At 61.0% G+C, this 14,138-nt stretch overlaps 1 protein-coding gene across 1 annotated transcript; it reads right to left on the reverse strand.

Moving 5' to 3' along the window:
* Positions 1-960: 960 nt before the first annotated feature.
* Positions 961-10,652, reverse strand: SHOX (SHOX homeobox). Its single transcript, XM_025857864.1, has 5 exons — positions 10,370-10,652; positions 6,871-7,079; positions 2,892-2,949; positions 2,696-2,784; positions 961-1,206 (listed from the first exon to the last, which is right to left on the reverse strand). Exons 1-5 carry the CDS (start codon positions 10,650-10,652, stop codon positions 961-963), a joined length of 885 nt encoding a protein of 294 aa, XP_025713649.1.
* Positions 10,653-14,138: the final 3,486 nt, after the last annotated feature.

Consider the following 14,138-nt stretch of genomic DNA (forward strand, 5'->3'; position numbering starts at 1 on the left):
GTGCACGGCTATTTTTTCTTTAAATCTATAACATTTACAGTATTGCACTTTACTGCACTTAATTGCATTTCACTAAACTTAACGCTGCATCAGTATTATACCTTAAAACCACGCGCCCCTGTGTCTCTATGCAAGTTATTTGCATCTGAATTCTGTAAAACAGCACCCCCCCAAAAAAGTCAACTCGGGTCAAATACTGGAAAAGTTATAAAGTCGCCTGCTCTATGGCACAAGAAAGAATCCTAAATTCGGTGCTTTGGGGGCCAAACGTGTGCATGAAAACCGTGCTCGTAATCCAGGTCCCCTCTAAAAATAATACGGTGACAACGTGGGAGATTGGGGTCTCCCCCACCCTCTCCCCACCTTGTCCCGAGGTCGGCAGATGCTTTTCCTTATTGCTGCAGAACACGGGCCCCTAGTCTGGCAGGGGGAAGTCCACGTTGCAATCCATTCCCGTCCCGCACCTCCTCCTCCTCGGATGAAAACAACTTCTTGGCAGCGCATAAAACTGTTAGCGACCAAGAATTGGCATCTTCGGCGGAGACCAGCCCCAGATCTTCTTGTGTAATCGACTATGATCTTCGAAAGGTGTGTGAGAGGCCGCATGCACAGGGTAGGAACGCCGGCAACAGAGGAGGGCGCGCGGGGCTCCACGTGGCCCAGGGTCCCAGGACGCACAGACCGCGTGGCCGAGGGCTGGGTTGGCTGGTCTGACCGTCACCTGCTCTCTTCCGCACAGTCTCTGCGAGGGTCTGCAGGGGTCGTGAGGTCCCGGGAGGCCCCCTCCCTGGGCCAGGGGTGGGCCCCCGGGCAGCCCCAGGCGGGGAGGCCTCTGCGCCAGGGCCTGCGCCTTCGCTCCAGGACGTCCGTGCGGCCTTCGCAGGGCGCGGAGGATTCGAGCGCAGGACGCAGCGCGGGCGGGGTCGTGGGGTCGGGGCTGGGCGCGGGCCGGGCGGCGGGTCAGAGCCCCAGGGCCTCGGCGTGCTTGCGCGCCTTGAGCCGCAGGTCGGCGATGCTGGAGTTTTTGCTATTGCTCTTGGCGGCAGCGGCCACGACAGCGGCTGCCGAGGCCGACTCGGCCAGCGACGCGATGGGCAGCCCGAAGGGCGGCGGCGGGAACATCAGGTAGGGCGCGTGCGCCGCCAGGTGTGGATGCAGGTGCGGGTGCGCGTGCGCCACGCCTTCCAGCTGCAGCTGCGCCTGGACCTGGGAGGGCAGACCTGGCACAGTTAGGACGGCTGAGGAGCGGGGCTTTCCCGCCCCGACGGACCCTTGGGAGTCCCCTTCCCGCACCCCGGGGACCGCCACCCGGCCTCCACCAGCCAGGGCAGTCGGAACTGTCCTCTGGACACCCGTGAACGCCGGGGCCCCTAGCTGCCGTGCACAAGGAGAGCTGGAGAATCGGAACAGACCTCACACCCACCCACCCACCCACCCCTGTGGCGCCCACACGCGTGTCCTACGCAGCATCCCCTCCTCACGAAAGCCTCGATTTCCCTGAACCTGTGAGATGTCCCCGAGGCAGGCGCTGGACTCCTCTTTACTACCGCCCTCCCAGGGGCGTCTCTGAATCCAGGAGGAGCACGGCGACGGGTCCGTGCTCCAAGGGCCGAATTTCAGCAGAGACCCCATGGCTGACCCCAAGTCGGGGCAGCAGTTCTGTGATGCGGAAAGACCGCCCCGCCCTGGGGAAGGAGTGGAGCAGGGGCGGGGACAGACGAGGGCACCCCACCCCCTCCGCGCGCGGAGTGGGCGAGGCCAAATGAAAGGGCCCCCGCGCATGCCCTGGACACCCTTAACTGCTTTGGGCACCTTGAGTCCAAGAGCACAAAGCTCGAGCACCCGCTCTAAGTCTCGGGTGTCTATTCATTGACCCACCACCACCACCCATGCCCTAGCTGAGCCGCAGAGGCCCCCAGCAAACACGGATCCAAATATAAACCCAGGCCTGATCCTTGGAGCAAAACAGCTCGGTGCGGTGGTGGCCACGCCTCGGCTCCACCCAGAGCACCCCTGCTCCCCCAGCGTATGCGCTCTACGTCCCCCAACGCTGGGACCCCAACGGGAGCACCCTCAGGTCCTGCGCTGGGGCGAGGCAGGGAACGCGTGGGCTCTGCGCTCTCACCCTGGGCCTCCCCCACGCAGCTTCCACCATCCACCAGTATAGGGCCCCAAGCAGGGTGCGGCCCTGGGGCCTTCTGACACCCTAGCCACCCCACGTCCACGCAGAACAGATTTGCGCACGGGGATCCTGAGATCCTGAGCTCCAGGATCCCAGCTGTGAGGTGGGGAGCGGGGTGGACACACCAGCTACAGCGGGGTGCACACACCTCCCCTTGAGGCCATGGGGCAGGCCAGCTGGGGTTTGGGTATACACGCAGGGCCTCACACCCAAGTGCGAGCATCCCCGCCTCTCCACTCCCAACCAGGCAGCCTGGGTGGGTGGGATTTTTTTTTTTTTCACTCCGATTTTTGTAAAATTGTGTTTGGGTTTCTCTCCTGGCCCTCCCAAAGGTGAGTCTTGGAGTTTTACAGCGTGATTTTAATACGTGCCAACGGGTCTATAAATGCCCCCTTGTAAAAGCGGCAGCCTTTCTTCCGCGGGGGCGGGAGCAGCCGGGTGAGACAGGACGCCAGGGAGGCGGGGAGGTGGCGGGCCCCCGCGCGCGGCTCAGAAGGAAGAAAAACGGGCTACCTGTTGGAAAGGCATTCGCAGGGCGCCCATGTTGACGTAGGGCGCCACCCTGCAGGCGTCCAGGTGGCTGGCTGTGCCCAGGATAACGCCTGCAAGGGAAGAAAGGAGCCATGGAAGGCCGCCAGGGTCCTCTGCGCACCCCGGCGGCCGCTGCACGCTGCTGCCCACCTCCACTGTCAGCCTCCGCACCACCCACCTTTATGCATCTGGTTCTCCTGCTTGCGGCACTTGGCTCGTCGGTTCTGGAACCAAACCTGAGGACAGAGCAGACAGACGCGCGCAGCCCCGTGAGCCCGCCGGCCTCCTCAGAAGCTGGGGCTTCTCGCCCCCACGACGGCAGACGCGGCGGTGCGGGGGACGCGCGCGCGGTTCCCAAGGTGCCAAGGCGCAGGGGCCCGTGCGACTCAGGGCGCAATAGAGCCCTCTCCCGCGCCCCCTCCTCTCCCAACCCAGCCCCACCATACCTGGCGACCTAGAGCTGGGAGTTCCCAGACTCACTTCTGGGCCCTGTCTGGTCCCCAAGGTGAGCCTCAACATCCACATCGAGTGAAGGAGTGCAGGGCGGATTCGAGAACTTTCCATGATCAGTGTGGGCATTCCCTGCTCCACTCTGCCAGCCCCTGGGAGAGCCTGACCTTCCTCCTCTGAAACCTTAGCCGCCAAGGAAGGGGGCACACAGGCTGATAAGTAGCTTCAAATGCAGCCCCTTCCCCAGTCGAACTCGGGACACCCCGACTCCAGCAACTTCCATGCCCTCCTCGGAAGCCTGGAGGGTCCCCGTTAATATTAAGGAGTCATGAACGTTCTGGATCCAGAAAGGCCGGGGCACCCCCATAACTTCGGGCACCATCTTCTCTAAAAAAAAAAAAAAAAATCTAATTCTTGGAAAAAGGATATCAGTGGGACCCTTCTCAGTTCAGCTAGATGCACAGGTCTGATGTCAAAATTTGGGTGCCCAGGATTCCCCCCCAAAAGCCCCCTCCCTGCTCCCCAAGGTCACACACTCCTCCTCCCCTCCAGACAGCTCTGGTCCTTGAACACCCTCAGGCTTTGCCTGAGAAATCTGGAGGCCCCTCCCTTCAAATTCTTAGCCACTGAATTTTTCCTAACGTTTTCTCCTCCGGAAGCTCTCCTGCCGTTCTCACTGACCCTCATGGCCGAGATGGTGGTCAGTGACCACGTGGAATAATTGGCACAAAGAAACCCTTCCCTTGGGCTACTCTGCCCAGGTGCCTGAGGGCCCGCTGCTCCAAGCAGGGCATGGGGCTGCCCCCCCCCCCCCCCCCGCCAGACTCCCCCCAGGCACGGAGAAACCTCGGCACACCCGGCAGACCCGGGAGACTAGAAACCTTAACTTTTCCTTCCCAGACTCTTAAGAGGAGGGTTTTTATGCACAGCTGAGCCATCGCCCGCCTGTGAGAACTGGCTTTCCAGAGGTTCCAAAGCTCATGCGGACAGGCTACAGGGAGCTTGGAAAAGTTTAAGCTTGTTCCCCTGAAAAGTAATCCCCAAATTGTCACCCCTCTCCCTCTGCCCCCGAGTCCAAGTCCACAAACCCTCCCTTGCATTTGCAAAGCCTTCACTGACATTCCTCCTCTCCTCCCCACACACACAACAAACTTCCACATCCAACTCCCCCCCCACACCCGGCAGCACCACCACCCCTGGTCGAACTGGACCCCTTTGGACCCCGTCCTGAGTTCCTCCCTCTCCTCGGGGTCGGACCCAGTCCTCAGGAGAGCAAACTCTGTGCCCTGGAAGGGCATTTTTCAAAAACAGAATCCTCTTGAAATCTGGAAAGCAAAGCTCACTTTCCTTTCAGCGCCGTCGTGTGGTGGGGGGGTGTGGGGGGGGTTGGGGGGGCAATGCGATTATGAAGAATAAAAGTGATGAATTAGCCAGTGCGCAAAGCCATAATAAATCAGTCTTGGGGTGATTCACGATCAATTCCAATTAGTCCTGAATATGCTAAGTAAAGCGCAGTACACTGGTTAAGCGGTTATATCTTCATTAAGGGCCACTCACTGATTTCTTTCACAAATGGTGTAATCTGATTTCTTTTTGATTTCCATTACAGACAGTGAATAATGACATTTAATTTAGCTCTGCGCCATAAACCCAAAGATATTTGTAGTAATTAAATTACCTCGTGCTCCTCACTGTGGTCTCATAACTTTCCATTATAACCCTGACAGCTGCATGATATGAGGTGCCACAGTGACAGTAAAAATAAAAGGTTAATAAGGACCAGTTTCCATAGGATCCCCAATTTATTTACAGCAAATTTCCACACTAAATTGAAACTCTATCCTTTAACAACACAGGACGGGCTGTACCGAAAAGGATTACCGAACACTTCGGAGACAGGAATAAAACCAGAGTCCCTTCTTGCCCCCCTGCTCCCGCCACCCCCCCAGACCTCCGCACCTTCTGTGGGATGACCCATTCATTTTAACTAATTGATTTTTATGAGCCCCTCTGCCACCCCTTTACCATGCGATTCTCATCCCCGTGGCCAAAAGAAAATGATTTCTTCTATTCTATTCCCATGTTTGTTTTTATTATTATTTACAGTCGTTAAATTTTAATTCACCTCTGGATGGATAGGGCCGCTCGCGTCTCTGTCCCCCACCCCCGTCCTCACCCCCCCTTGATATTTTAGGGCTTTCTCAAGATCTGCAAGCACCCAAGAACCAATTTCCTGCCACTCCGTCCCTCCTGCTAAGGTGTTACTCTGTAATAGACTGGTGAAAGAAATAGTGTACAATTAAATTAGAAGTAATTTATTTTTATAGAAACAGTACATCAAGGCCTGGGAGATATTACAGATCCCAGGCAGAAAGACACTGGGAAGATGACATAAAAGTTGATGTCCCCTTCAGCGAAAGTTTAATCTTTTCATTAATTTATACGGTGCAGCCCCATCCATCTTCCCCGAGAAGGGTGGCCAGCCGGAAAAGACACCCTCAGCCTCAGCCACCTCCCTTCGCTGGGGCCACAGATGACCCATCCGCCTGGACCCTCAGGGAAGAGGTTGGCCAGGGCTACCCTGTGGGCGCGGGAGGGGGGGGAAGTGTCCCACCTTGCAGCAAGATTCTGTGTCGGCTGGCTCTGCGGACAAGAGCTGAACAAGGCTGCGGAATATTGCATTTCAACCTAAGAAAGCCTATTATTTACGGCAGCCGCACGGGAAGATGGAAAGGGGGCTGGGATCCAAAAAAAAAAAAAAATGTTTTTCAAATTAAAAATTTCGTAAAACACTACCTATAACACACGTTTGTGTTTTCGTTTCCTAAGTCAACTGGGGGTGGGAGGGGAGTGGTGTTTGAATGTGTTGATCTTCTAAGCAGCGGGAAACCCGGGCCTTCAAAGCGCTGGGCTTTTCACGGCCACCCCCCTCCCCGCTTGACAATATTAATTCCGTTTATTTAAAACCGGTCCCCAGAGCCCGGGGATGCTGACCCCCTTTCCTTCTCTCCCTGGCGCTGCTATCCTGCTCCGAGCCGTGAGTAAGGACGGGGAGCTTCCAGGCCCGACCTCCCAGGCGGGAACTGCACCATCCCGGAGGAAGCGAGCTGGAAGCCGATCTTTGCCACCCATTAATGCATTAATAAATTTAAGGGAACGCTCCTCATGCCCGGGAAAGGCTTGCCAGGGCGTCCCTCCCGCGCACGTGCTGTGCACGCCCAGGGCCCCCCTCCGACAGTGGCTCGCCAGATGGGGCATCATGAATTCATGCGCCCGCGCCGCCCCGCACCCCGCGCGCCCAGGCTAATCCGGCCCCGCGCGGGCCGCAGCCGCGCTCATCAAGATGCCCAGTGTGCGCGACTCCCCCCGCCTCGCCCCTCGCCTTCCCTCCCGGGAGTGGGAGGGAGGGGGCTGAGGGCCTCGGCCCGGAGGAGGAGAGGAACAGGACCAGCGGAAAGGGGTGAACAGGCATCCCAATGCCCGACCACCTAGACGTGGAGGGACGCCCGCTCAGGCAGGGCCCTCGCCCTTCGTACGAACCGAGCGACCCGCCTGCGAGGGCCGCACCCGAAAGGCCCGGCGCGCCAACCCGCTCCCCGTCTCCCCGCGCTCCGGGAAGGGGCCTGCCGCCCGGGCCGCGCTGCCGCGCTCGCTCGGGGGGGCCCGGCGAGGCCCGGGTGGCGGGGGCCGGCCCCGCGCGCTCCTACCTGCACGCGCGCCTCCGAGAGCCCCAGGCGCTGGCTGAGCTCCTCGCGCATGAAGGCGTCAGGGTAGTGGGTCTCGTCGAAGAGCCGCTCCAGCTCGTTGAGCTGCTCGAGCGTGAAGTTGGTGCGACTGCGCCTCTGTTTCAGCTTCGTCTGGCCGTCTTCGTCCTCCGACTTCACGTCGTCGCGCTTCTCCTTGCACTCGTAGATACCTGCGGGCGGGCCGAGGGCACAGGGCTGAGGGCGCAGGGCTCCCCCACAGCGCCCTGCCCGTCCCTGCCTGCCAGGGCCCGCGGGGCCGTGCGCCCGAGAAAGAGGCCCGCGGTGCAGGCTTTTGCGCCGCGCTGCTAAAATCCGAGTGTGTGCCTGCGGAGCAAGGGGCCCCGGCGGCAAAGGCGCCCTGACGGCGGGGCTGCGTCAAGTCCATAAAGCGGCCTCCAGGGGAACACACGCTCTTTGGTAATAACTCGGGCGTTGGCGGCGCCGTGTTTCTTGGCCTAGTCTCGCCATGGTTTCCTTAATTTTTCCACTTTGCCTCTTGACATACTGACATACCCTACCCTTCTCCCCCCCCCTCCCCCGCCTCTCGGGAGTGGGGTGTTAAATATTATTTTAAGTCAAAAGAAGTTTGGGCAGAGTGGCCCGAGTTTCGGGCCCCGCGAAGGGTGTGCGGCGGGCCCGGGCCACGCTGGGGTCCAGGCCCGGGAACCCCGCTGCCCTCCGCTGCTCCGCAGCGGGACAGGGGCCGCGCGCGCCAGGCGGGTCGGAGCCTCCCTCCGGAGGAGGCCTTGGAGCTGAATGCACGCGGCCCCCACCCTGGTCTCTTCTTCAGACTCCGAGAGCAAAACTCAGATCCTAAGGCACAGCATGGTGTCTGGGGGGGGGGGTGCAACGGTGCAAGACACCCTCTTTGCGGCCTCTCTCACTCTCTCTGTTACACATATATTCACACGCGGTGCGGCACACGACCCACCGGGGCACCAACAGTGGTACTTTCTTAGTCCAAAAACGATGACAGCATCTCTATTTCCTGGCGGGAGGGGGCTCAAGCATCGGGTAAGAAGCTGCACCTCCCGGGTGCCTGAGTCTCCCGGTGCTTTCTCTGCATCAGGGAACCTGCTGGGCACAGGCCCAGAGCATCTCTGCGCCCTAATTCGATGTGCCCTGCTGTCAAGAAGAGGCCAGCCTTCAGGAGGCTCTAGCCAAAGAGCCACCAGGTCTGAAGCAGAGAAGGGGTCTCCATGACTCAGCCCAGAAACGTACCAAGAGGGAAAGACGGAAAGCGGCTGTGGGGAGAGGGGGTAATCCTGCTCTCCTGCTCCCCAGCCAGGATCCCTGAGCTGCACACCAGAAGCCCAGTCCTGAGTCTGCCTCCTCAGCAGCATCAAGACCCCTGAGCATTGGGCACTTAGCCCCAGCTTGGATTTTTAAATTCCCTTCCACCTCCTGAAAGCGTCGCATTTCCAAAAACACCCCATTTCTTCCCAGTCGTAAATCCTGACCTAGAGGCACCCCCCCCACCACTCTTCCTTCCTCCCTGTCTCTGAAGTCTGACCCCAGGGATTGATCCCAGCTGAGAAGCTGGCCTTCAAAGTCCTTAAGAACCCTCGGCAAGCTTTGCAAAATCCAGAGTCCCTTCCTCGGCAACGCGGGACCCGCTGTGCAGGAGCCTAAGACCTCCGGGTTTCTGCTGGAACCCCAAGATCTCCCACACTTCCATCTGGCTCCCATCTTACCAATGCAGCCTGGGGTTCAGCCCTGCAAGGAGTCTTCCCCCAGCCGAGGGAGGGGAAGGCACAGCTGAGAGGCAACCCGGTTCTGTTCTCTCCTTTTTCAAAGGCCCTGACTGCACTCCGCTCTCTTTCCGAGGCCCCGTTTTCCAGGGTCCGCTGCCTCAGCAATCAGGGTGAAAGGAGGCAGGCGGGACAAGGAGGGGCCCGGCCTCTAGGAAGGACTCGGGGGGAACCGGTCAGGAGCCACGGAGGTCGGCCCTGGGTGCTGTCATGTAGAACTTCAGTGTAGGCCCTGAGTCGCATCCAGCTGACAGCTGTGTCTTCATTAAAGCCAACTCTGGGTGAATTATAGAGTCGGGGTACCCGGCAGTGCCCAAGGGGGGGCACCCTGAGGTAAGACAGGTCCGGCCCAGGCCACCTGGGTGGCCAGCGGTCAGGGGCGGATCTGTAAGCCTCTGGCAGCTTGCTGCTTCCACGGGTCAAGGCCTCCGAAAGACATCTGGGTCACCAGCAACGTTTCAAGGCCATGGCCTGGGACTCTGCCACTCGGAGACCCCAAGTGTAGCGTCCCAAAGAGCAGGAGAGTGGGCTTCCTGGGTCGGGGGAGGTGTGTTGGGGGGGGAGGTCTACTCGTAGGGGGACCATCACGCTGACAGCGAGTGGAACAGGGCCTGCGGAGGCGAATGGTTAAGGCTCCGTATTTCCTCTTTGTAATGAAAAATAGACATTCCGAGCAGTTTCAAACTGTGCCCCCTGAGAAATCCAGCCCATTTTATGCCTCTGATTTACCGCTGCTGGTTGCCCTGTTTGCTCAGACATCCCCGGGGTTGGGACTACCCCTGCCCAGCTGGGAGAGACACCATAAACTTGCCGTGTCCCCCCCCCCCCGCGCCCGCCCCCCGATTCAGCAACCGGGCGAACCGCGGCGAACGTTATCTCCAAAGGAAGGAGGCCCGGGCCCAGGACGCGCCGTCCTCCCGCCGCAGGGCCGGCTGCGCTCTGACAGCCTGGGGTCCGGCGGCCGAGCGCGCCCCACCGCGAGCTTCCCGGGGCCCCTCACTTCGCGTCCAGACCCTGGCCACCTGTGGGCGCGGGAGTGGTTTTAATTTAGAGGCCCGCGTCAGCCCAGATCAAGTCTCAAGGTTCAAGGGGAAAGTTTTCCCTAAGAGGAAACAGCGCGGAGAGGATCCGGCAGGCAGGAGAGGTGACTGCGCGCGTTAGCTCCGAGCCCACCGGCCAGCACGTCCTCAGCGCCTGCCCGTTTCAACCGCTCGGGACGCGGGGAGGCGGTGGGCGCTGCGAGAGATGCGTGCGGACCTCTCCTCGCGCGCACCGGCGAGTCGACCCAGGCCCGCAGACAGGCAACGCGCCCCACAGCCCCTACAGCCGACCTGGGTTTTCAGGCACATCCGCCCGATGGACCCCAACCCGGGAAAGCTCCCGCTGCGACGGTCCTGCGCCAACGCCCAGGGAAAGCCAGTCCTCAAGGAGCGCTTGGCCCCAGCCCCTGCTCATCCTTGGCCCCCCCCCCCGGCCTCCCTTCCTGTGTCCGCGTTTCCTTTCTTTCTTACGCAAAGACTGGCGATGGGTTGCCGGGGCCTTTCCGTCCGAGCGCGGCCGTAAATGCAGAGTTTGGGGTGGGATTCTGAGCGAGCCGCGGCGCCCGGGGCCTCCCCGCGCGCGGAGCGAGGGCCGGGCGGGCAGGCTCGGTGTGGCTGGGAGACGCCGTCCCCGGGAGGGGCCCGCAGCGGCGTCCGGCGCGAGCTTACCTTCCGCAGCCCTCCCCGTGCCGAACTCTTTCAGTTTGTCCTTGTCGCTGTCCACGTGGTCCTTAAACAGATGCACCGGACAGTGGCCACTGCCCTCGGTAATGTCCTGCAGGCTGGATTCCGAGCTCCCCAGCTCCCGGGAGCGCGCCAGTCCGCTCTCCAAAACTTCCCTGTATGTGATCGAATCTTTCTTGGCGCCGCCGCCGCCGCCGCCGCCGCCGCCGCTACTCTCCTTGCTTTTCTGGTCAAAAGATTTGGATACAAAAGCCGTGAGTTCCTCCATGGCTGCGCGGGGCTGCGGGGTCCGCGGGGCTCGGCGGGGCTGGCTGGGAGCCGGGCTGTGGTCCGCACGCCTCCCCGCGCGGAGAGGACTTGTCCGTGTGAGGGTAGATCCTTCCTGCTGTTATTTATGCCTTTCAATTTGAGATCTCACTATTTATACACGGCCACGTCCGCCCAACCCCCAGCGCTCCCTGTCTGCAGCAATTACGGCTCCTGGCTCGGCGGCGGGCGCACGCAGAGATGCTATCTCTCCCCCACCTCCAGTCCGGCAATTGGCTTTCTGTTCATTTCATCACTGTTGGGCGTCTGAGCACCTTGGTGCGGAGAGGTAAAGATCCAATTTTTTTGAAGGGAGAGAGCGCGCGCGCGCGCCAGCGGGCGCAGGCGCCCGCGCCCCAAACAGGTACCCGCATTCCCTCAACGCCTGGCGGAAACCAAACTCGAGGAGGAGTTTATCGATGGTGAGGCGGTCCTCGCCGGCCCGCGCGGCCAGGAGAACAGCCAGCCCCGCGCCGGGGAACCTGTCTCCGCAGGATGTGTCGGTCCGCGCGCGCTGCAATGCCGGGAGAGACGCCGAGGGGACCCCGGGCGACGGTGACGCGCGATCCACAGACGAGAATCGGCTGCAACGCGGAGATGTGGTTGGATTGCGGGCCGGACCTGGCGGCGCGGCCCGCGGAGCGAGCGGTTGGAGCGGGTGCGCACGGCGTGACCAGTAAACAGCTCGAGGACCCCGAAAGGGGGAGGAACGGGGCCTGCGTGTACCCCAGCGTGGACGCCGGAACCTCGGCGGCAGCGGCGGCGGCGGCGGCGGCGAAAAGCGGCTCGCAGACCTCGGAGGGGCCGGCGCCGCGGAGGCCGGGGACGGGGACGCGGCCGGGCCGCGTGCGCCCGGAGCGCGGGGGGTCCGGACTCGGAGGCAGCCACGGCTGGCGCCGAGAGAGACCTGGTTTGTAAACAGCGGTCCTCTGGGCGCCCAGGCAGCCTTCTCTAGAGCCGCGCAGGGAACCTGGTGTCTACGATATTTATTTGGGGGGAAATGGAGATATTTCTGGTTGTGCCACGCTTTTCCTCGCGCCCTTTCCAAGGCTGAGGAGGACCCAGTTTCTCAGCAGCCACACGAAATCGGTTTACAATCCCGGAAGTCAAGCATGTCGTCCTGTCTGCAAATTTCCATCTGCAAATAAAGTTGACTTTTCCCCCCTTTCCCCTCTTTTCATCTGTCAGATCGCCTCGTCTCTTCTCCCCCCCCTTCCCCCCTTCCACCCCCGCGGGAGTCGGGACCCGGCTCTCGGCAGCGGCGTGCGGGGGAGGGGGGCGCTGCTGGTTTTTGGAGAAGCTCGTTTTCCTGTTCAGAAGGCAGTCCCCGCTCGGAGTGTTTGTGCATATCCGAGCCCAGGATCGGGGCCACCCTCGGCGGTACCCGGCGTTCCGTCTAGCGCGGAACGTCTCCGCGGGCGGGAGGGAAAGGGCACGGTTGCTCCGGACATCGTGGGGCCTGCGTCCGGTCACTCGGGGTTCAGCCGGGGGGGGGGGGGCTCGGTCTGGGGAGGGGCAGGGGGTGTCCTAACCTCCAGACGCGGGGAGGAGGAGGAGGAGACCGGAGTTGGAGGAGCAGACCTGCTCCTTCCCCGCGACCCTCCCCCCTCCCCTCCCTGTCTGCCTCCTGCCCTCCTGACTTTCCCCCTCCTTCCCCCCATTTCTTCTCCTGTACCCCCCGCGCCCTCCATCCTTCCTCGGGGAGCTCTGCGCCGGCGCCTCTCCGCGTGGCCCAGGCTGCTCTGCCCCGCGTGCAGCGGGCCCGGAGCTGGGGAATTCAGAGGCCGCCGCCTCCTTCGGACTTCAAAAGCGCAAGGCGTGGAAGCCCTTCCAACTTACCAAACAGGTCTTTGTCACCGCGGCCCTCTAATCAAAGCGGAAGCGCGCAGATATCACACAGAATTACAAATAGCCCCTCATGCATTATGCATGCAGCGGGTCGGCGGGGGAAACGCCGAGGGCTCGCGCCCCGAGCGCGGCGCGCAGAGCGTGCGGGGTGAGGGCGCCGGGCGGCCCCGGAGTCGCCAGTCCTCACCCCCCGCCGAGCCCTGCCACCCCATGGGGCCTGCAGACCCCTCACCCCCCCCAGCTGAACTCTGTTCCAGGTAGACCCAAGAGTGAGCGCCCAGGGAAGCAGGAGAGTGAGACAGAGAGAAGCAGGTTGTGGGGGCGACACTCTGGACCATGGCAACTTTCTCCAGTTGTCCCGGGCAGGGAACTTGTCCTCTTCTCATCTCCCCACCTCAGAGCCCCCTCCCACCCCCACCAGCCCCAGGTGGGGAGGACAGCTCCCCAGGGACCCAGTGCTGGAGACCCTGCCCACCCCTCCCAGAACCTTCCCTCTCCCTTCTCAGCAATCCCCGGGTCCCCGAGGGCCTGGGCCTTGCAAGGCCTGAGCTTCCTCCGCAGGGAACAGGGGGTTGAGACCCAAGCCTTCAGCCCAGGACCCCCTGCAGGGCTGCTCCCCACCTCCTACCTCCTCAGGTCCCACCCCTACCGAACAGGGAACCCTGCCCCAACCAGCTTCTGACAGCCTCCTGCAATGTCCGCAAAGGCACTGGATGGGGACTCTGGGTATTCAAGATCCTTAAACGCGAGAAAAACTAACCCTCCTCCCACCCCTCACCCCCCATACACCTCTGCAGCTCCACCTCAGGTGCCCCTTCCACTGCAGACGAATGGCTTCAAAATAACCTTTCGGAAAAGAAACCGAGTCCACCGCTAACGTCTCTTCTCAACCTGGAAGGCCTTGCCTCTGCTGAGAGCTACTGGCTCGTGAAGAGTGTCACCGTTTTACAGAATCAAACTTTCTGTCGATGAGGAGCCAAGTGGCAACCTCTCGGTCTGACTGTTGGGCGCAGTCCCCTGAAACCCACACCCCTCCCCAGCCAGGAGCGCACCAGGCTCCTTGACATATTGCCCCTTTAGAGGCAGAGACCCAAACAGCAAAGCGTGGAGTTAGTCCTCCTATTTTAGCCTAGGCAATGAGTGTTCGCACCACATATTTCTGCTAATTCAAGACATGGCCCGAGGCCGCAGGGTGGGCACACTTTATGAAATGTTACATTTACATTTCCGCTCGGGCGACTGCAGGCCGGTGGGAAGGGTGCAGACCCTCCCGGGCTGGCTGGGGCCTCCGCATAAGGGGAGCTTGTCTGAGCTTCTAGAGAGCTTCTCCCAGAAAGAAGGAGCACCAAGAACAGAGGAGAGAACAGACTTCTTAAAATCCCAACATGTCTTGTGAGAATGTGGATGCTTTCAAGTGTGCAGTGCATTTCTCCCCCCAAGTCTGAAAGAAGAAACGGGTTTCAGGGAAGTTTGTGGATAGAAACGAAAGCCCATCTCTTTCCTTGACAGCAACACAAAAGAAGTCGTGAGGGTGGCAGGAGGGAGCAGAAGAGAGGGATCTGGTTTCTGGAAGAAAAGAGAATTTCCGAAGTCTGAGTTC

The sequence above is a fragment of the Callorhinus ursinus genome, unplaced genomic scaffold (genome assembly GCF_003265705.2).
Source record: "Callorhinus ursinus isolate GAN/ISIS: 27379988/994484 unplaced genomic scaffold, GSC_fseal_2.0 scaffold16, whole genome shotgun sequence".
Classification (NCBI taxonomy): Eukaryota; Metazoa; Chordata; class Mammalia; order Carnivora; family Otariidae; genus Callorhinus; species Callorhinus ursinus.

Excerpts from the sequence above, each read along its gene's own strand:
- SHOX (XM_025857864.1), bottom strand. The coding sequence starts at position 10,652 with ATGGAGGAACTCACGGCTTTTGTATCCAAATCTTTTGACCAGAAAAGC. Across the intron at positions 2,785-2,891 it reads GGAGAACCAGATGCATAAAG|GCGTTATCCTGGGCACAGCC; the intron begins GTGGGTGGTGCG and ends CTTCCCTTGCAG. Across the intron at positions 1,207-2,695 it reads TGCGAATGCCTTTCCAACAG|GTCCAGGCGCAGCTGCAGCT; the intron begins GTAGCCCGTTTT and ends CTGCCCTCCCAG.